The 23652-nt window shown below is 42.0% G+C and overlaps 1 protein-coding gene across 1 annotated transcript; it reads left to right on the forward strand.

The window, feature by feature from the left end:
* The first annotated feature begins 1692 nt into the window (after positions 1-1692).
* gatc (glutamyl-tRNA amidotransferase subunit C) lies at positions 1693-23289 on the forward strand. The gene is made up of 5 exons (XM_072247916.1): positions 1693-1904; positions 11696-11746; positions 12900-13060; positions 18144-18247; positions 22755-23289. Exons 1-5 carry the CDS (start codon positions 1743-1745, stop codon positions 22799-22801), a joined length of 525 nt encoding a protein of 174 aa, XP_072104017.1. The 5' UTR covers positions 1693-1742; the 3' UTR covers positions 22802-23289.
* Positions 23290-23652: the final 363 nt, after the last annotated feature.

Raw genomic sequence — 23652 nt, forward strand, 5'->3', positions numbered from 1 at the left:
TTGCTGTGCTCACTGCGTCCCCCTCAATTTATCCACCTCTTGTTCCTCTCACTGTGCATGAGAGACAGAGCCAACCCTACATATTCTTGCAGACTTTGCAATGAAGAAACCAGATCTGTCAAGCAGACTGGGAAAACGCCAGCTCCAAATCCCTCCTAGGAAAACACATAATCCTGATTTCACCTACCTTTCACGTCAACGAGTCTAAATCACAGAATTCCCTACCTGACCGCACTGTTGCATTTTTGTTAGAAGACTACAGCAATTGCTCAGAAAGGATCAACATCTCCTCCTCAACTGCATCTGGGGTCTTGGGGGGAGAAAACTGGCCTTGAGTCACCCCGTACATAACAAATACACAAGAACCTATGCACTGTTGTTGCAAAGGATTAGTACCGTAGTTTATTGATTTACAAATGTTGGAATCATGAACATACAAAATCCTTTGGGTTTTGATTTACAAAACTATTCTTTGTGGTAACAAATGGAAGGTTACTCTTTGCACGTGGGAATGAATGCGCTGCATCAAAATGTATCACACCCAGCTTTTAGAATTCATGAAATTTTCTTTAACAAAACATTTTTCCAGGAATGGATTCCTCTCATAAATTGATATAAGGCAAACGAGAATTAAACACAATTTGGAAATTGGAACTGAATTCAGTTTAGTAAATTATTTATTTGAAATAGCTTGTACGTGCCTCCATCATCGCACTCAATACACTCAACTGTATACGGCACCTGGTTAGGAGGAACAAAGACAACAGTCCCAGTGAATTTGACAGGAATGACTACAACAAAAACATTCAAGTAAGTGTAAGTGTGGCTTAGCTGATGTCATGAAAAATACATTAATCAACTGTTTATCTAGGGATCTTGTTTCAGATCAGTAGGTTCATGGTGTCCATTCTGAAAGGATTCTTGGCTACATCAGTATGTTTATTCATTATACTGAGAACACGTAATATATATTAAGGTATTTGGGCAATTGATTAGAATCTGTCAAATTATTGATTGGAAATCAAATTTGTGGAATTATTAATTCAGACATGGTTTATTGATTAGGATTTTTAAGAGACTACTAGACAGGTATATGGAGGAATTTGAGGTGGGGTGTTATATGGGAGGCAGGGTTTAAGGGTTGGCACAACATTGTGGGCTGAAGGGCGTGTGCTGTGCTGTAGTATTCTATGTTCTATTTGTGGGGTAATTGATCTAGGTCTATTTATCAACGCCTGCTGATTTTCAGTTACAGTCTGTGATGATAGCTGTTTAGTTTACTGAGGGTGAAGAACAATGATTCACATCTATTGGTAATGGATTAGGGGTCCCTGGATCTATGGAGTTAGTAATTTGACATGGTATATTGACTAGGTCTTCTGGTTATTGTATAGGGTCTGTGGGGTTACTTATGCAGTTTGCTAGTTATAGATTGGTAGGGTTATTGAGATTAGGTTTTTTGAGATTATTGTCTCAGTCTGCTGGTTTTCGCTGAGGGTGTGTGGGGTTATTGATCCATTCTGCTGGTTTTCGCTGAGGGTGTGTGGGGTTATTGATCCATTCTGCTGGTTTTCGCCGAGGGTGTGTGGAGTTACCAATTCAGCCTGCCGTTCACTGAGTCACTCCCCGCGGTGTTTGCAGTCTCCGGCCGGGTTTCGGGCCTCAGAGCTGTTCCCTCCCCATGGGGCGGGGCCTCGAGCCAGGGCCGAGCCTTCCCTTCCCTTCCCTTGATCGCTGCCGGGATGTGGGGCCTCGGTCGGTGGGTGCTGCTACCGGCATGGCTTCGGCCTGCCCGGGCGGCGATTCCTTGGGCTGCAGGCCCGGTGCGGGCTGCTGGAGGAACGGGACCGGTCGGCACCGAGGAGGCGGCTGCGGCGTCCGTGCTTCAACAGAGGCGGAGCAAGGTAGGGCGGGCCGGCCGGAGGATGGGGCCTCGTCCCGGGAGGGAGGAACCTGCCGCCTCCGTTCTCCCGCATCTCTCTCCTTCTCCACCCTCCATCATCTCTCCTCATCCCCTCCCCTCTCCTCATCCCCCCATCATCTCTCCTCATCCCCTCATCATCTCTCCTCATCCCCTCCCCCCTCCTCATCCCCTCCCCTCTCCTCATCCCCCCTCTCTCCTCATCCCCTCCCCTCTCCTCATCCCCTCCCCTCTCCTCATCCCCTCCCCTCTCCTCATCCCCTCCCCTCTCCTCATCCCCTCCCCTCTCCTCATCCCCTCCCCCCTCCTCATCCCCTCCCCCCTCCTCATCCCCCTCTCTCCTCATCCCCTCCCCTCTCCTCATCCCCTCCCCTCTCCTCATCCCCTCCCCTCTCCTCATCCCCTCCCCTCTCCTCATCCCCTCCCCTCTCCTCATCCCTTCCCCTCTCCTCATCCCCTCCCCTCTCCTCATCCCCCCATCATCTCTCCTCATCCCCTCCCCTCTCCTCATCCCCCCTCTCTCCTCATCCCCCTCTCTCCTCATCCCCCTCTCTCCTCATTCCCCCTCTCCTCTCATCCCCCCTCTCCTCATCCCCCCTCTCCTCATCCCCTCCATCATCTCTCCTCATCCCCTCCATCATCTCTCCTCATCCCCCCTCTCCTCATCCCCTCCATCATCTCTCCTCATCCCTCTCCTCATCCCCCCTCCTCATCCCCCCCTCTCCTCATCCCCTCCATCATCTCTCCTCATCCCCCTCCTCATCCCCCTCCTCATCCCCCTCCTCATCCCCCTCCTCATCCCCCTCTCTCCTCATCCCCCCCTCCTCATCCCCCCCTCCTCATCCCCCCCTCCTCATCCCCTCCCCTCTCCTCATCCCCCTCTCTCTCCTCATCCCCTCTCTCTCCTCATCCCCCCTCTCTCCTCATCCCCTCCATCATCTCTCCTCATCCCCCCTCTCTCCTCATCCCCTCCATCATCTCTCCTCATCCTCCCCTCTCTCCTCATCCCCCCTCTCTCCTCATCCCCCCCTCTCCTCATCCCCCCCTCTCCTCATCCCCTCCCCTCTCCTCATCCCCTCCCCTCTCCTCATCCCCTCCCCTCTCCTCATCCCCTCCCCTCTCCTCATCCCCTCCCCTCTCTCCTCCGTGACCTGTCGGCCGACCATCGGTAGAAATTGCTGCTTTTGGCTTCACCCCCTTCAAGGCAGTCCCTGAAAACCGAGAAGGACTTTTATTTCCACCCCGATGGGAATCTTGGAGGGGAGATGGAGCATTGTAGCAAGGGAGATTGAAAGATGCAATGGGACAATGAGACACATTTCTGCAGTCAGCCTGATTTGAAGATGTTGATGCCTCACATTCTTCCTGACTGATGAAATTTGCGTGTTAATAAGCTGCTATCACAGTGCATTTGAAGAGATGGATTCTACACCGTGGGGAACAGTTGTTCAGCCATTGGGAGAGTCACAGCAATGACTTTCCAGTCACAGCCTCTGTAATCACCATAATCAGACTTTCTTGAAGATGGTCACGATTATGGTGTCTCTGAGATTCCTCTGTCATGTCCTCCTCTTCCCAGTTTTTCACTTGTATAGGGCATTTTAAAATTCTTGCCACATATGGGGGCAAGGCTGGAACAGATAATTACTGTGGGACGGTGTCGAGGTTGGAGCTACATTTGAGTTTACCATATGCGGTAGGATGTTTCTGTTCTCCAGGATTACTGAAGTATTGTAGAACACACCTTCCCTGTAGGTGTACCCATAACAGATCCTTCTGTACGACCGCTAATAGAACATTACACTTCCACCCACCTCCAGACTTGGTGTTTGTATTGTCACTTACAATTTTTGTGCACCTGCCATTTTCCACTGTGTTACACTTCATCCCGTCCACAAAATACCAGCCAATTAGCAGGACTGAAAATATTCTCTAGGCCAATTTCCCTTACTTCATTAGGACTTCATTCCCTGCTTGTTGCTGGATCCAGATAACCACTTGAATTTCTGATGCACATCGGACTTCTGGGTCATCAAGGGAATGGCGGCGTAAGGAAAAGGTCTCTCGACAAAAAAGAAGGTAAACTGCCCCATAATCGAATTTAGACAAATACTTAATATTGCATAACTATATTAATAAAAGGGGCAAGGATGATGTCTAAGAACAAGATTAAAAAGTCCACTCCGAAGGCTGATAAACATAAAGAGATGCAGCAAGGCGACGGGCCTAACTCCCCCACGGCAAGCCAGGACGGAGATAATGAGGGGGAATCGGTGACTCTGTCCTAGATTCTCGGAGAGATTCGTGAGTTCTGACAAGATAACAGCAAACAGCTGGAAGATATTAAAGGAGAAATAGTAAAAACTAACTCGCGGATAGATGAAGCCGAAGCGAGGATTGTTGGAATTGAAGAGAAGCTACAAAACGCAGAGGAGGTGATAGCAGAAATGCTGAAGCTGCAAGACCAGCTCCAGTGGAAACTAATAGATCAAGAAGGCTGCTCGAGAAGGGAAAATGTGAGGATTTACGGAGTTCCCGAAGGAACTGAAGGTAAACCCGGATTGATGATTCCCTTCGTGGAGAAGCTACTTAGAGAGAACCTTGATATACCGGCCGCAAAACACCTACAGATAGAAAGAGCTCACCACGCGTTGGCACCAGAGCCTCCAGCAGGCGCCCAGCCCAGATCGATTCTGGTCAGATTTCTCAGTTACAGAACGAAGGAAGAGGTGCTTAAAAGGGCATGGCAAAAGAACGGTTTCATGTGGAACAACTGTAAAATCAGTTTAGACCACGACTACGCACTGGGGATTCTTGCCAGACGGAAGGAATATACGGAAACACGGAGAGTCCTGAAGGAAAACAACATCAAATTCCAGACCCTGTATCCAGCTCGGCTGAGAGTCTTTTACAACGAAGGGACAAAAACTTACGCTACGGTGGAGGAGGCAACGTTGGACCTGGCGGACCGGGGACTACCTATTAAAGTTATCACCCAACCGGAGTCGCTACTGGAGAGGATTCGGCAGAAGTCGTGGCAGTTAGTGGGGCGAGGACGCTCCACACGAACCGGAGTGTCAAACTACAAGGAAAAGCTGCAAATATTCAGACGCGAATGTACAGAGAACACAGATTAATTAAGAGAAATGACTGAAAAGAGTAAATCGGACTTAAAGGTAAAATGAAAACTGGTAACTGAAAATAAACTAGACGGAATAACTTGAATGATAGCAATATGGTCGAGACATAAATAGGAGAAAATTCTCTATGATTATTCAAACTGCTGAGGGCCCTCTAACACAGGGTGAAGATAGAGGTTATCCCTCTGAACTGAGGCGGGTCCGTGCTCAGGCCTCACTGTGGGAAGTTGGGAAAAATTTTCAAATGTTGCACGTTCAAAGATGTCTAGGGTGTGGTTATATGTCTTGGTTTACTGTTGAGAAGGGATTGCTTACTGTTTGGTTAGAAAAGGAGAGTTTTTTTTTCTACTAGAGAAAAATGCAAACTGAATTGGTAAAAATAATTTCCTATAATGCTAATGGGGTTTTGAATCCAATTAAAAGAAATAAGATTATGTCTAAATTGAAAAAAGAGAGGGCACAAATAGCTTTCCTCCAGGAAACACATATGAGCCAATCTGAACATGGAAAATTAAAAAGAACGGGCTTTAAGCATGTATTTTATTCATCATATAAATTGAGTCACAAAAGAGGGGTAGCTACTTTAATATCAAGTACTCTTAATTATGAACATATTTCAGAGACTAAAGACAAAGAAGGACGGTTCGTAAAAATCACAGGAAGAATAGAAGGTACAGAAATAACATTGCTGAATGTTTATGCTCCTCCAGGTTGTGAATGGCCATTTTATAGACACATTTTTGACCTAATGGTCAGTTCTCAAGGGGTAGTAATTTGTGCAGGGGATTTTAATATTAGTTTAAATCCTATATTAGATTCTTCAAGAATAGTTACTCAGAATAAACCTCTGACTCGGAAAGTGAATTCATTGATGGAGGAGTTGGGAATTATAGATGTCTGGAGGGAATTACACCCTACTAGTAAAGATTATACATATTACTCTTTCCCTCATTCAGCCTATTCAAGGATAGACTATTTCTTTATCTTTAATACAGATAGACTCAGGATAAAAAACTGTGATATTGCAACAATTGATCTGTCGGATTATTGCCCAGTCTCTATGTCTCTAATCCTGGAAAGGAAAATGAGGAAAACACTATGGAGGCTAAACTCACATGTACTCAATAACCCGAAAGTAATGGAGAGATTAAGGGGAGAAATCAAAGAATATCTAGACCTTAATGACACGGGAGAAACATCACCAGTGATCTTATGGGATACATTGAAAGCTGTACAGAGAGGGAAAATTATTTCCATTACCACACAGATGAAAAAAATCAATGCACAAAAATTAGCAGACCTTCAAGGAAAATTAAAACAACTTCAAGTTGTAGATTAGCACCAAAAGTAATTCAAATCGAAAACAGGAAATTAGGAAATTGCAAAGTGAAATTGACGATATTTATACGTTGGAAACTCAAAGAAATTTTCTTTACCTGAGACAAAAGAATTATGAAGTAGGAGGTAAATCAGCTAGATTATTAGCATATAAATTACGAAAACAACAAGCAGACAATACAATTCATAAAATAAAGAATCCAAAGACAAAGCTTGTGGAGAGTACAATAGGGAAAATTCAAGAGAGTTTTGAAACATATTATCGAGAGCTGTACTCCCAACCCCGGGCCCCCAATGAGCCCTATATAGACAGTGTATTGAATTTTTTAGATCTACCTAAACTTACAGATTTACAAAATGAAAGTTTATTAGAACCAGTAACTGTCAAAGAACTGAACGTGGCCATCTCTAGGTTAAAGGCTGGAAAGTCCCCGAGTTCTGATGGGTTTACCTCAGAGTGGTACAAGTCCCCGAAGACACAGTTAGCCCCATTACTACTTAACACCTTTAATTGGATCTTGCAGAGAGGAGAAACTCCACCTTCCTGGAGAGAAGCGATTATTTCAGTTATTCCTAAAGAGGGTAAAGATAAACTAGAATGTGGCAATTATCGGCCAATTAGTGTTCTTAACTTAGATTACAAACTATTTACATCTATATTAGCGCGCAGATTGGAAAAGCTTTTACCTGGCCTAATCCATTTAGACCAGACTGGATTTATTCAACAAAGACAAACACAGGACAACATAAGGAGAACTCTGCACATATTAGAACAGGTTAATAAGAACGAGACAGAGACAATGGTAGTAGGATTAGATGCTGAGAAAGCTTTTGATTCGGTTAGTTGGGCATTCCTATACAGAGTGTTAGGAAGATTCGGCTTTCAAGAAAAGTTTATTAAAGTAATTCAGACTCTCTATGACAGCCCTACAGCCCGAATTAAGATAAATGGGGACCTCTCTGACTCCTTCATCTTAGAGAGAGGCACTAGACAGGGATGCCCAATTTCTCCTCTCCTTTTTGCGCTATATATTGAACCGCTTGCCCAACTAATAAGACAGAGCGAAATCGTAAAAGGTATCAAGGTGGCAGGGATTGAACAGAAAGTGGCGCTATTCACAGATGATGTTTTGGTCTATCTGAGTGAACCAGAAAAATCATTTATAGGATTGTTTACACTGTTGGATGACTTTGGGAAAATATCAGGTTATAAAATAAATGTAAAGAAAACGCAGGTTATGTCCCTAAATTATACACCATCCAAAAAATTGCAGGATACATATGATCTTAAGTGGGAAGCTAAATCATTAAAATATTTAGGAATAACCCTGCCGAAGGATCTTTCAACACTGTCACAGGTAAATTATGGGCCATTAATCTCAGAGATAAAAGCAGATATGCATAGATGGAATCTTATCCCCTTTTTAAGTTTAAATTCAAGGATAAATACTATAGAAATGAATATTCTTCCTCGGTTATTGTATCTTTTCCGTACTTTACCGGTGGAGGTAGATGATAATCAATTCAGGGAATGGGACAAATGGATTTCCCGCTTCATTTGGCAAGGAAAGAAACCTAGAATTCGATATAACACCTTGCAGTTAGGGAAGGAAGGAGGAGGTATGGTTCTTCCTTGCCTGAGAAATTATTTTTATGCCTCACAGATAACCCCTCTGTTATATTGGTGTAATAGGGAATACAAGGCTAGATGGAAGGAAATAGAATTTGGATTAGTTGACAGTTTTCCTCTTCAGGCCTCAATAGCTGATAAAGGATTGATGGCCCAGTTGGAAAAATTTAAAAACGCTTGGATAAATCTTACATTAAAAGTATGGCGGAAGGTGGTTAATTCATGTGGAATTAATAGCATGTTAAAACTCTTTAGATGGTGTGCATATGATACCGAATTCCTTCCCAACACAGGAGATAAAAGATTTGAGCTATGGATAAAGAAAGGTCTTGCAACCTACCTCTCATTTATAGATAAAAGAGTATTACAAAGTTTCCAAATCCTGCAGGACAAACATGGCCTAGAACATAATGACTTTTTTAGGTACCTTCAAGTACGAAACTATGTTAACCAGAGTTGTAGATATACAGACCTATCAACAGTAGAATTAGAATTTTTCAAGATTCTGAATTCGGCTTGCAGTTCAATACCTAGTAAATCAGTTTCTCGATTATATAATGCACTCTCCCATGCTAAAAATGTAAATACACTGTATATTAAAGAGAAGTGGGAGAAAGAAGCAGGGTTGGTACTTTCAGAGGAGGCTTGAGAGAAAATCTGCAGCTTTCAATGGTCCTCGACTAATGCTTTGACTTGGAGAGAACATTGTTGGAAAAACATTATAAGATACTTCAAGACCCCAAATCAGGAAAAATATAAAGATACAAATGTGATGTGTTGGAGAAGGTGTGGCTCCAAGGAGGCAAATCACTTTCATATTTTTTGGGATTGCCCTAAATTAAGTCTATTTTGGGAAGGTATTCATAGAACATTAGTTAAGGTACTTAGGTCCCAGATACCTCTGAACTTTATTTGGGGCATGTATTGTTTCTTGAACAGAAGGAAGATATAAAGTTGCTGCAGGCCCTCTTAGCGGCAAGTAAGAAATCAATCACTAGAAAATGACTAAATCCAATACCACCTACATTAGAAGATTGGTACGAAATTATCTTGGAAATATTTAAAATGGAAAAGTTGACTTACTCCCTGAGAACTCAAAAAGAAAAATTTTATCAAATCTGGAATAAATGGATTGAATATATAACCCCAATGCGAGCAGACTTTAGATGACTCTCCTAATGATTTATACTGCTCTTCTCATCAACACAGTAATATTGCTTACGTAAGCACCCCTAGTCTAAATGTTTGTTTTTTTTGTTTTCTTTTGGAAAATAGAGAACTAACACAAGTAAAGGGAAAGATTTGGGAAAGGGATAAAAAAATGAAAAAATTAAGTAAATAAGTACATAGGGATTGGATAATTATGTCTGCGGGCAGGAGCAAGCATGAACAAATTAGGATATAAACACCTACAATGGTTGATACATAGGCTTATATACAACATTTTGGACCAGTGGAAATGGTCCAGAAGGGTTATATGGAAACTATTATTACCATTTTTCTTAATAACTAATTCCGTTACTTAGCCTAATAGGTTAGATTTACCACAGTACATAATTATCTATTTAAATGTTTATTTTCCTTTTATATCATCGCAATGTGTACTTAAGGATGTATAAATAATTGTAGTTTTATACATATAAAAAAATGGAAAAGGTTATATGTGTGAAAAAAGTACATGATATTTGTGAATTCCTTATCCAAATAAAAATAAAATAAAAAAAAAGAATTTCTGATGCACAGAAAGTCCGTGGGCTGGCTGGTGGTAACTGGGGTTTGTTTAAGTAATTGCAACCTCAGGAAGACCAAGCAATTGATGGTGGACTCCTGAAAGGGGAAGTTGAGAGAACTCACACCAGTCCTCTTTGAAGTGTCGGCAATGGAAAGCTTCAAGTTCCTTGGTGTCAACATCTTAGGGGAGCTGTCCTGGACCTAATGCATTGTTAAAATCATGAAGAAGGCATGCCGGTATCTATATTATATTAGGAGTTTGAGGCGATTTTGTAAAAAAGACTCTAGCAAGTTTCTGTATATGTACAGTTGAGAGTATTCTGACTGATGCATTTCAGCCTGGTATGGAGACTCGATGCACAGGATCAAAAGAGGCTGCAGATTGTAAACTCAGCCAGTTTCATCACTAAGAACATCTTTAAAAGGTGGTGTTTCAAGGAAGGCATCTGTCATGGGGGCCTTCACCACCCTGGGCATGCCCTCTTCTCATTACCCCCAGAGGGCAGAGATACAGGAACCGGAGACCCCAAGCTCGGCGTTTTAGGAACAGCTTCTTTCCCTCCACCTTCAGATTTCTGAACGGTCCATGAACCCCAGAACACAACCTTGCTATTCCTCTTTCGCATAACTTGTTAATAATTGTAACTGAAAGTACCGTCATTTTATTTGCCTTGCTCTGTGCTGCTGGCACAAAACAACAAATTTCACAACATTTGTCAGTGGTGATAAACCTTATTCGGCTTTGTGGCGAGCCAAGGGACCTCCTTCCACTCTGTAAGTCTGTGGTTCAAACTGTGGCGTAGTTCTCCCATTGCACAAAGGCACAAGCTCCTTTGTCCTTCCATTAACAAGTAGCGAGGACTGGTTTAGTCAACTGTTTCGGCAGTTGTGTTCTCAATACTGACGAGGTATGCTGCTGGAACTGCTGAGTTCCTTCAGCGTTTTGTGTGTGTTACTCTGGATTGCCATCGTCTGCAGAATCTTTATACTTCATTGTCGCCAAACAATTGATACTAGAGCGTACAATCATCACAGCGATATTTGATTCTGCTCTTCGTGCTCCCTGGAGTACAAATCGATAGTAAATATTACAATTTTAAATTATAAATCATAAATAGAAAATAGAAAAGGGAAAGTAAGGTAGTGCAAAAAAAAAACCGAGAGGCAGGTCCGGATATTTGGAGGGTACGGCCCAGATCTGGGTCAGGATCCATTCAGCAGTCTTATCACAGTTGGAAAGAAGCTGTTCCCAAATCTGGCCATACGAGTCTTCAAGCTCCTGAGCCTTCTCCCGGAGGGAAGAGGGACGAAAAGTGTGTTGGCTGGGTGGGTCGTGTCCTTGATTATCCTGGCAGCACTGCTCCGACAGCGTGTGGTGTAAAGTGAGTCCAAGGACGGAAGTTTGGTTTGTGTGATGTGCTGCGCCGTGTTCACGATCTTCTGCAGCTTCTTCTGGTCTTGGACAGGACAACTTCCATACCAGGTTGTGTCGCACCCTAGAAGAATGCTTTCTAAAGTGCATCTATAAAAATTAGTGAGGGTTTTAGGGGGCAGGCCAAATTTCTTTAGTTTTCTCAGGAAGTAAAGGCACTGATGGGCCTTCTTGGCAGTGGACTGTTCTTGGTTGGACCAAGTCAGGTCATTTGTGATATTGACCCTGAGGAGCTGAATCTCTTGTGTTTATCATGTTCTTAATATTTTTTTTAAATATTTGCACAGTTTGTGTCTTTTGCATTTTGGGTATTTGCCAGTCATGGTTTGTATTTTTAAAAATTCTCTTGTATTTCTTAATTGTTCCTGTAAATGCCTGCAAGAAAATGAATTTCCAGGTTGTATATGGTGACATATATGTACTTTGATAATAAATTTACTTTGAACAGCATGGGCACTTGCAGTTGGTATTCTGTTATTTATTATTATTCTCAATCTTCGTAGGTGCCCAGGAGTCCAACCTGGAAGCCCAGTGAGTTCAGCCAGCCTCCGGAGGTAAGCAAGCTGCAGCGGATTCTGAACGTAGCTGAAAACCAGTCGTCGTGACTCTGCTACAGGATTGGCAGCGAGAACGGAGATTTTATTACGTTGATCCCATTGCTGCATTTCTGAAGTGGGGGTAGGATTGCGGCACTCGGATCCCTTTTGGAGGAGGAGGGAGCCGGCCCGTAAACTGTGTGTCCATTATTGGTTGCACCGTAGCAATCTCTGCCTGAAACTCACGTGCATACAGCCTGGCCTTGGGTCTGTACAGTCAGCCTGTAGATGCAACCTGTGAAGAACAGCACAGGAAGACTGCTTGTACACGAGGGGTGCAAGACGCCCGATGATAGAACCTGTTAGATAATCGGTGTCATTGGAGTTGGAGTGGGACATTTTTGGAGGTCTCCTATATAGGAACACTTTGGGCAAAGGGGTCAGCAAGGAAATGGCAGGCTGAAGAACAACTGTACAACTCTGAGTCTAGGGACTCTGTCTTTACCACGTTAGCTTGATATACACAGTTTAAAGTGCTTCACAATGTCTGCAGAAAGTGGCGGATATGGCCCAGCCCATCACGGGAGAAACCCTCCCCACCACGGGAGAAACCCTCCCCACCACTGTGCACATTTACAAGGAGCGCTGCCTCAGGAAAGCAGCATCCATCATCCATGCCATGCTCTCTTCTCGCTACCTCCATTGGGCAGAGGGTACAGAAGCCTTAAGTTCCACACCACCAGGTCCAGGAACAGTTATTTCCCGACAACCATCAGGCTCCTGAACCAGCGTGGATAACTTCACTCACCTCAACTCTGAACTGATTCTGCAACCCACAGACTCTCTCTCTGGGGCTCTTTACAGCCCATGTTCTCAGTGTTTTTTTTATTGACTTATTTTGCACACTGGTTGGTTGTCAGTATTTATGTATAGTTGTTTTCATAAATTCTGTTGCATTTCTTTATTTTCCTGTTGATGCAAGAAAATAAATCTCAAGGAGCTTATGGTGACATGTATGTACTTTGATAATAAATGTACTTCAACTGGTGGGAGATGGTGGGGGTTCTTGATGATCAGTCCAGGCTTAGTTCTCAGTGTGCTACAGTCTGCTGATTTTGGGGTTGGGATATTACACTAATGAGCTCCATTTCTTTACCTGGAAAAACTGTAGGTATCCATGGAGATGATCGACCACCTGGAGCGCCTGGCACTTGTAGATTTTCGGAATCAGGAAGGAGTGCAAAGACTGGCAAGTGCCATACAATTTGCCAACCAGCTGCATGTTGTTGACACTGAGGGAGTGGAGCCCATGGACTCAGTACTGGAGGATCGGTAACAGCTGCCTCTTAATATATGATTGTAAAGTGGTTGTCTATTTGTAAGTCTATAGACACAAATGCTTTAGGATAAAGATGCAACTCCTTGGTGATACTCAGCAAATCAAACAGAATACACGGAAAGAGAATTGGTTAATCTTTCATGATCTGCAGGATGGTGGCATTGGTACAGTATATGTTCTAAATTAGGATGTCGAGAGTGTTAAGGAGAAATCTTTCCATAGAGGATTATGCGTCTTTGAATTCTCTACCCGAAAGAACTGAGGAAGCTGAATCATAAAATGTATTCAACGCTGAGACAGATTTTTGAAATACTGCGGAGTCACAGGTTATGGGGAACAAGCAGGTAAGTGGAACAGCAACCAAGGTCAGAGCAATCTTGAACGGAGGCAGAAGCTGAAGTGGTTATGTAGTCTATTCCTATACCTCCTGAGAAATCATCTTACCAGCAGCTTCTCAGGGCCAGTTTGGGATGACGGATGAACACAAACCTCGACAGAGACACCCCTATCCTGAGAGAAACTGCCTGCACTTAAGCAGCGTGATCTTGGTATAGACTTCTTGCACTGTCTTTCATTAGAGTTGTGGAGAACTGTGAAGTACTCTTGAATTTGGACCTAGTGCTTTCCTGGCGTACAGGTATATGATGAATAAGCTCTTCTCGGGCTTCCAGACAGGTACAGATATCGATTATAACCGATGTTTTGAAGTGTTGGTTCTAATTGATATCTGTACTTGGCTGGAAGCCTGAGAAGAGTTTATTCTTGAATTTGTTTTGATTTTGAAAGAGATGCTGGGGAATTTTGAACTATGCTGGAGAGAGTGCAGAGGAGATTCACCAGGATATTTGCCGAATTAGAGAACTTAAGTTATGGGGAGAGATTGGTTAGGTTGAGCTGGTTTTCCCTGATGCAGAGGAGGCTGAAGGCTGAGCTGACAGAGGTATATAAATTTATAAGATGCATGTACAGAGCAGACAGAATTATAGGCAACATGGTAGCGTAACACTACAGCGACAGTGACCTGCGTTCAATACTGTAGTGTATTTAACATTTCAGTAATATTTGAGTAACATTGTAAGTATATTGTTTGATTGAGCACTCTTTGTTTACATAGTTCATTATGGGTTATATGTAAAGGTACTTGAAATGCCCAAGTCATACGTGAGTGCCTCACTAAAGAAAAGAAACTAAGTACAGATGCATCCCGACTCCCGTGATTTTCTTTTAATCAGCTCTAGAGTTATGAAATATAACAAACATCACCGCTGTCTGTAAGGACATTCTCTCGTGATCAAGTGGGTTTCCTCTGGGTGTAATTGGGCATCGCGAGCTCATTGGGCTAGAAGGGCCTTTTAATGTGCTGAACTAAAACAGTCAGAATTATTTCCTCCATTGAAGGGGTATCAAAACAAGAATATTCGAGTTTAAGGTGAGAGGAAGAAATGTTAAAGGGGATTTGAGTGGGGAAGGTTTTGACACAGCGGCTTTGCCAGAGAAGGTGGTGGAATCAGATACGTTTGTATTGTTTGACAGATAACTGGAATAGGCGTGGTATAGCATACCAAACTAATGTAGGCAAATGGGATTAGTGTGGGTGGGCAAGAAGGTGAGTCTGGACATGTGGGCTGAAGGGCCATTTCTCAGTTGTACAAATCTACAACTGTATTGCAGTCAAAAGAATTGTTTGTTTATGTGATGGGCCTCATGACCTTTTAGCTAGAGAAACTAGGAGAACACAGTGCTATTCACAGTCGGTTAGAAGCAAAATGGCATTTACTATTGGTGCTGCACAGCATCCCAGAACCTTTCTTTTCTTAGAGGTACAGCACGGTAACTGGCCCTTTTGACTCAATGAGCCCACGCTGCCCGTTTATGCATTAACTTACTAACTGGTACGTCTTTGAGGAAATCGGAGCACCCGGAGGAAACCCACGCGGTCACTGGGAGGACATACAAACTCCTTACAGCAGCGGGAATCGAACCCAGGTTGCTAGGACTGTAGTGTATTTGATTGTACTAAAGATCTAATTGAGGTGCAAAGAAACAAGGAGTATTCCAATGACTTGTTAATCCTAAATCCTGCATCCAGATAAATTTCTTGTAATTTACTATTTCTAATCCATTGCAGAGAATTTGCCAACCTTGGGTAGAGAGGAACAGAAGTTGCTACAAATGCTTGGCAGATCAGACAGTATCTGCAGCAAGATTTAGTGCCTCAGGTCAATGACCATTTGACAATACTGAAAACAGTTTTAGATGTGATAGAGGTACAGAAAGAGAACTGGGGAGAGGGAGGTGGGGATGTAAATTGCAAAAGAGAAAATCTGTAACCAAATGGAAATGACTAAAGGGAAAAATGAGCCTGCAATGAGAAGATAAAGAAACAAGTAGAAAATAACAAACCGAGAGCCATTGCCAGTAGCCACTGTCTGGTTATAGCCATAACATTTGAATGATTTTAGTTTAAAAGTCCAGTTTTTAACATATATTGGGATGTGTATATTGGTGTGCACAACTACCGGTCATGGGTTAAGGGTGAAAGGTGAAATGTTTAAGGAGGACATGTTCACTCAGAGGGAGATGAGACTGTGTAATGAGTTGCTGGTGGAAGTGGTGGATGAAGGTTTGATTTCAACATTTAAGAGAAGTTTGGGTAAATACATGGATGGGGAGGGTATGGAGGGCTATGGGCCACATGCAGGTCGATGGGACTAGGCAGAATAATAGTTCAGCATGGACTTGATGGGCCAAAGGGCCTGTTTCTGTACTGTAGTGAATACTCTATGTCTATGACACCATGACTCTAACCTTTGCAATGTTAGAAAATGTGTGAAAAGAGTCCGTTTGTGTAGATGGTGCTTTAAGCACTAGGTTGTCTTTTACATATCTGTGAAGGTAGTTCACAGGGAATTTCCTTTATTTTACCAGTAGCCACCTGTGCACTTTAACTATTGATATCTACAATATCTCGATCTTGTTTTCCTGAACCTCTGAAGGCAAATTAAACCAAATAGCACTTCTTAATTAGTCTTGACATCATCAGGGCTTGCAGCTTCTTTGCATACAGTCTACCCTGTTCTGGTTGTCAGTGTGATGCACACTCTCCTCACTAATGTTAGCAGTAACACCACCCAGAGCTATACTGAAGTTTACAGGGTCTACAGCATCGAATATTCATTAGTGAATTTACTGCTCTTAGTTTCAGGGAACTACAGGCCAGTTAGCCTGATGTCAGTGGTGGGGAAGTTACAGGAAGGTATTCTGACGGACAGGATCTACTAGCATTTGGGTAGACAGTCAGATTAGCTGGAGTCAACATGGCTTCGTGCATGGAAAACTGTGCTCGATTATCCTTTTAAAGTTCCTTGAAGAGGTAGGCAAAAAAGGTAGATGAGGTAGTGGATGTTGTCCATACAGACTTTAGCACAGGCTTTGACAAGGTCCCACATGGTATGCTGATTTGGAAGATTAGATCCCATGGAAACCATGGAGAATTTGTTAAGCAGATTCACAATTGGCTCAGAGATAATTGAACGTTGTTTCTTGGAATGGGGCTGGTGACTTGGGGGTGTGCTACAGGGATCACTGCTAGGATCCTTATTATTTGATATTTGTATATACAGTTTAAATGTGAATGCGCAGGGCTGATCAGTAAATTTGCAGGTGTCATGATATTGGGCTGCATCACCATCTGGTTTTGGGGTGGGGGGCCTTAGAAAGTTGGCATCCATCATTAAGGACCCCCACCACCCAGTTCGTGCCCTCTTTTCATTGCTACCGTCGGGAAGGAGGTATCGAAGCCTGTAGGCACACACTTGGCGATTCACAACAAATTTCACGACATATGCTGGTGATATTAAACCTGATTCTGATTCTATTGCTGATGGTGAAGGACATTACCATAGATTACAAGGGTGATCTTGATCAATTCGTGAAATGGGCTGAAGAGTTTAAAATAGATTTCAATACAAATAAGAGTGAGATGATGCATTTTGGAACGTCAGACCAATGTAGAGTTGTACTATGAATGGTAGTTGTAAGTGGTGTAATGAAACATAGAGACCTAATAGTACAAGTGCATGGTTATTTGGAATTGATAAGAGTGGTGAAAAGGTTGTTTAGCATGCTGGTCTGCATCGGTCAGGACACACTGTTTAGCAAAGATGTGGTTAAAATGGAGAATGCAGAAAAGATTTGGATGGATATTGCCAAGACCAGAACATATTAGATCCACAGAGTTCTTCAGAAGTTAAGAACGAAGCCCACATCTTATGGTTACAGTCATTTATTAGATGTTCATCATAGTACAGGTCAGACAGGGTCTGATGAAGGCAAGGCAAGTAAGAAGTAAGTAACAGCAACTTAGGCATATGCTTTCTTTTTATACTGCAAACCACCTGGACTGGTTTAGATGAAAAATCTGTTTAGCAGGTACTGACTGAATCACATTTCAGCTTTGCAGATGAGACTACAGAAGTTTAGAATCAAATGCATTACAAGTTACTAAAAATTTATAGGAAAAATAGATGATTATACAAACATGTAAGCAATCGAAATGCAAAGGCTGAAACTCCAAGGAAAAACAATAAAAACAATTTGGATCCTAATCCAAAGTGGGATAGGCTGGGTTTTTATTCCTTGACACATAGATTGGGAGTGACCTTATAGAAATGTTGAAAATCATAATGGATCGTAGCAGTCTTTTCCCCAGGGTAAGGGAGTTTAGAACTAGGGGGCATAGGATTAGGGTAAAAGGGAAAAGATTTTAAAGGGAACTGAGGGGCAACTTTTTCACCCAGAGGATAGTGAGTATATGGAATGAGCTGCCAGAAGAAGTGGTTGAGGCAGGTACAGTCATATCATTTAAGAAGCACTTGGATATATACATGTCAGAGTGGGGTTTAGGGGAATATAGGCTTAAATTGGGTCTAATTGGGTGGGCACTATGGTCAGCCAAACAACCCAAATCCATGCTCTATCGCTCTGACTCTAAGATGGATACCGAGTCCAGTATAAGCTATCGAAAAAGAACTATTCAATTATATTATGTATATTTATTTATTTCCCCCCACATAGGCCTTTGTATCTGCGTGCGGATGAAGTCACAGATGGTTACTGCACGGAGGCGGTTTTGAGCAATGCAAGGCAAGTTGTAGAGGAATACTTCGTGGCACCTCCAGGTAAATGGCCATAGTTGATGATTTTTGCAATCAATCTTCATGAATGTTCTGATTTTCAGTATGTTCCCTAGTTATAAAATGGAAATGTACTGGCTACCAGATTTTCATTGATAGAAAATAATCCCCATTGAATATTTCCCAATGCAAGATCTGCATTTGCCATCGTTGGCCAAAGAGCTTCTATTTACCACCTGGGACTCAAAAGATTTTGTGGGGTAGGTACCGGACATAACATGATTCTGATTTCACCAGGTCTTCAGACATTGGCACTTACAAGGAGTTGTTATTTATGAGTTGAGCTAGAAGTCAGAATTGTGAATGTTGTTGATTTTGTTGCATGTTCCACCCTTACCAACATACCACAGCAAATTCTTAATATATGTGGTGAGTAAAGTTAATCCTTGATCTTGTTTTTCAAAGTCTTAAGGCAACTTTAGGAAAAAAATGCACTCTTTAATTATTCTACACATCATCAATGCTTGCAGCTTCTGTACGGACCAAATCTCTTCTGGTTGCATTTGTGGTGCACATTGTGTGGTCACCAATGTGAAGAATATTATTGTTGAAAGTAATACTTCCTAGAGCCAATACCAAAAATCAAAAGGACTAGAGATGTGTGCCTTGGGTCAGAGCTGGGCATACTGTTTTTCACCTCTATATCAACAAGTGTAATAAGGATGGCTGGAAAGTTTGCAGATGACACAAAAACAGGTGGTGTCACAAACAGTAAAGGCGGCTATCAAACATTATAGGGAATGCAGGTCCAGCAACAGTTATTACCCTACAACCCGTAGGTTCCTAACCAGCCTGGATAACTTCACTCACCTGAACTCTGAACTGACTCAACAACCTATAGACACATTTTCAAGAACTCTACAACTCAGTATTATTTTTAAAATTTATTATTTGCATGATCCTGCCCCTTTTTACACACTTGATATTTGTCAGTCTTTGTTAAGTATAGTTTTTCATAAATAGAAGCGTGGACACTAAACTTGATTGACAAAGGAACTACCTCAACTATACTCTGGATTAATTTGTTGCTAACTTTTAACCTTGCATTATATTACTTACAAGTGATTTTTTGTATTTTTTAAATCCCTGCACAAATAGAAATGAGACCCAATTTTCTCTTGTGTGTTTAATCAAGTGTCCCACATGATTACCTCAGAATTAAATCAAAGCATAACATTCAGCAGATGTGATCTTTGTGAATGTAATCCTGTTTCTATTTTTAGTCTTAACAGAGAATAAGAGCTCTGCAATGCCTCAATTGTCATTATTCTGGTGAATCTTAGTAATACAAATACACTAGGTCTCCGATCCAAGTTCTTTAGGACTGGACTGCACTTGAACATCAGATATGTTTGGGTAATAGATAGCAATCTTGACAGTCTAAGGTTTTTGTATACCCAGTGCAATTTCAACATGTTATTTTTAAATAAAGTGTCTTTATGTAGCCAAGTAGTATATCAAAGAAAATAAAAATCATTATGCACTTGCCCAGATACATGGGATCAAAAGTCTGCAGAAACATTTCCATTTTGAGAATCTTGAATTTGATGTTTTTTGACTGGAAGACTTTTAATGTGGCAAGCAGCCTGTTTGACCTTAATTTTTTGGCCAAACCAGAACCTGCCTTGATGAAGGGCAGGACCCTGGCTGATTTTTTTCCCCCCTTTCATATAAGCCAGTTGTAGATCTCTTGTTCTAACCCCTGCTTCTCTTAGAGGCTGTAAACATCATTTAAACATGCTGTAGTAATGCCACTCCGAATGTACTTGTTGATTTAGTTTGTAAAATTGTTTCAGGTATTTTGGGCCACAAGTTAACCTCAAACTGTCACACCGTTAGGCAGATTTACTTAAATAAAACATCAAGAGTCAACCTGGATCAGCTTGGTAGGCAATCCTGTTGAATTAATTTTTTTGTTGAGCAGATGACTAAATACATTGAGGGCAGTGCAGTTCATATGGTTTATATAGACTTCATTAAGGCCTTTGACAAGATCCTACGTAGAAACCTATAAAAGATTAGAGTCCATGGGACCCAAGGAAATTGGCAAATTAGGTGCAAAATTGCCTCGGTAATAGGAGGCAGGAGGTGATGGCACACAATTGCTTTAGTCACTGGAAACCTGTAGCCAGCTGTGCAAAACAGGCACTGGTGCTGCCACCCTTGCTATTCATCAATTTAACATTTGAATGTAAAGATACTGTGAAGTTGTGGCATGGCAAGGGTTAAAATCCAGGCAAGAAAGGTCTTTGAAGAGCATATCTTCCCTCTGCACAGCAGGAGCCTGCAGCTGTTTGGGATTCAGAGACAAGATAAGGATGTAAGCCACACACATCAACTAAGGGACAATTACTCTATTAATTTCAAAGTATCGTCAGTTGTTATCTGCCACATCTGCTCTCCGGATGAGGCTTTTCATTCCAGGACGAGGGAGATGTCCTCCTTTTTTAAAGAAAGGGGCTTCCCTTCCTCCACCTTCTGCTCTGCTCTCAACGCATCTCCCCCAAGACTGCCTCTCATCAGTTGTTATCTTGTAGTTTCTATTGACTTTTAACACCTGTATAGTGGCGATTGATCTTGCAAATAAGGAATTTGAACATACACAAATGAGGTTATCTATTGGTTGATATCTGTAACTACTAATCAATTCTGCATAAAAATGGCATTTCTCTGTTCAGATTTGAGAACGGTGTGTTTTCAGAGTCCTGTTAATCAGTGACGACAGAATGATTATCAGTAAGTTTCCAGTTTACATGAAAATTAGTGGTGTTCTGGATAATGAAGGGAGCTTTAGCTACAGAACAATATTAAAAATACGCTAATTCTGATCAGTGTGAGGTGATGCATTTTAGGGGAGTTTAATAAAGGGTTGTAGAAGTACAAGTCCAAAAATCTTTTAAGGTGCCAGTACAGTAGATAGGGTAGTGAATAGCATGCAGGATGATTGATTACCATGGACATAAAATGCTTCCACCCAGGATGGATATGATTATGCTGGAGAGGGTGCAGATGAGATTCACCAGGATGTAGCCTCAGACAGAGTATATGCTGAACGTTTCCTTTTGAACAGAGGAGGCTGGATGTGAAACTTGATGCAGATATATATACAGCTTCATGAGAAGTCTGAGCACTTGAATTGTCAAGGCATAGGAGGCAGTGGACCAAGAGCTGCTAAAAGGGGCTAACTAGTAAATACAGGCGCTGATGGTTGGAGTGATGTCAAGAAAGCAACCTCTCCCTCAATGTCGCAAAGACAAAGGAGCTGGTCGTGGACTACAGGAGGAATGGAGACAGGCTAACCCCAATAGACATCAATGGGTCTGCAGTTGAGAGGGTGAACAGCTTTAAGTTCCTCAGCATAAACATCACCGGGGATCCCACGTGGTCTGTACATGCTGCCTGTGTGGTGAAAAAAAGGCACAACAGCACCTCCTTCACCTCAGACAGTTGAGGAAGTTTGGTATGGCCTCCCAAATTCTAAGAACTTTCTACAGGGGCACGATTGAGAGCATCCTGACTGGTATGGGAACTGTACTTCCCTCAATCGCAGGTCTCTGCAGAGAGTGGTGCGGACAGCCCAGTGCATCTGTAGATGTGAACTTCTCACTATTCAGGACATTTACAAAGACGGGTGTGAAGGATCGTTGGAGACCCAAGTCACCCCAACCACAAACTATTCCGGCTGCTACCATCTGGGAAATGGTACCACAGCATAAAAACCAGGACCACCAGGCCATCTGTCTCTCTTTTCAGATGTCCATCAAAATCCGATGACATCCACTCCTTTAACGGTGAGATCTTTGATGACTATACAGTCCTATCCTGGACCCACAAGCTCTATTGCAGGTGGGACATGTATATGTGGTAGTGGTGGCAACCATGGCTGCATTTCTCCTGGTTCTCTTCTGCTGTCTTCTGGTTGTTCTTTCCATCTCCAGAATATAACCCCGTCCCTACACAGCTGTCGAGAGAAGACTATTTTCATTGACAACCTAATTTTAATGCAAGTTGACAGTGGGAATTTGTCACCTTTTGTAAGGTATTTATCTGCAAAAATCTGTGAATAGTTAATATTAATCCTACACTGATGTTGTTAATTATTCAAATAATTGTTAATTATTTGAAGTTGATTACTGGAAATACAAATGCTAGAAGCAAATTGCTGATGATTCTGTAAATATATAAAGTTAACAATTGCCGAAGTTGGGGTGAGTTACAATACTGTTCTAGAGTAATAAAGCCAGAGCTGTTGCTCAGTGAGCAATCTGATGGAAAATACATGTGCTAAGCTGTGAATTCATTCCCATTGACAACAGAAAATCCATAGGGCCCAAGGATCATAACTGAGCTGCTGTCTTCAATGATTTTACAAGTATTATTTTGCTGGGAAGTGCCTAGAGGTAGTGAAAATGACTTTTTTGAGCAATATGTACACGAGTGCATTATCAGGATTGCATTTTGCATAATACAAATAAACATCTTTTAATTCCAGGCAATATTCCACTTCCACGGAAAGAGGAGAGAGATGATGGTCTTTAATATTCCGAATGGCAAACACGGACTTGCTGCTTTACGGCAGATACTGAATTCAAAGCAAACATCTGGTCGCAGCGATCCACTGAAGACTGAAGTGCAACAATACTTTCATTTGAACTGAAGGACAGTGCCATCATTTTTGGAATTTATTGATGTATAATATTTCTCTTGTGGAAATGTCATTTGTTATGTCGTGGAGAGTTTACTAAGACAAATGCAGAAAAGAAACAGCTCATTCATAGCATTCCTGACGAAGCAAGCAAGCTGTGACTCCATAAGTGTGAGCAGGATCTAGGTGCACACTAACATAGTATGGATGGAACATTTATTTCTGAGATCTAAATAAGGCCAGACGGTGTTCCTCAGTAAAATAAACAATCATGTGGCCCATTTGTTTTTTTAAAAATGCTGTATCAGACCTGCAGTAACAATCATTTCATTCTCCTTTATACCCTTATATGAAAGAATGGAAATAAACTATCTTGAATCTTTTGAAGAATCGCCATCCAGAACTGCTCAAAACTTCGACTTGCAAGCAGTCTTAAGCAACCAGAGTACCCTTCATTAATTTAAAACTTCATCTAGAAGTCAGCACTGCTTGTTGCAGGTCTACTCCTGCCTGTTGAGAAGATGCAGCCAGTGGCCAGAGGTGCTGTCAAATACTAAACGGGCAAGCATCTGCATCAACAGCAATATCCTCTATAACGTCTTTCTTTTTAAAATTCACTTTCAACTTAAATGAAGTTAATATATTATTTTCAGTACGTTTGGGCTTGATATATCAGAACAACTGTATTTGAGGGCAAAAGGCTCAGAAATAAGCACACCAGTTCCCTGCTATTTTTTTATTTAAT

Source organism: Mobula birostris, chromosome 31, assembly GCF_030028105.1.
Source record: "Mobula birostris isolate sMobBir1 chromosome 31, sMobBir1.hap1, whole genome shotgun sequence".
NCBI lineage: Eukaryota > Metazoa > Chordata > Chondrichthyes > Myliobatiformes > Myliobatidae > Mobula > Mobula birostris.

Bases quoted from the DNA above. Each gene is read 5' to 3' on its own strand.
- gatc (XM_072247916.1), top strand. From the start codon at position 1,743: ATGTGGGGCCTCGGTCGGTGGGTGCTGCTACCGGCATGGCTTCGGCCT. The intron at 1,905-11,695 runs GTAGGGCGGGCC...CAATCTTCGTAG, and splicing joins TTCAACAGAGGCGGAGCAAG to GTGCCCAGGAGTCCAACCTG. The intron at 13,061-18,143 runs GTAACAGCTGCC...CCCCCCACATAG, and splicing joins GACTCAGTACTGGAGGATCG to GCCTTTGTATCTGCGTGCGG.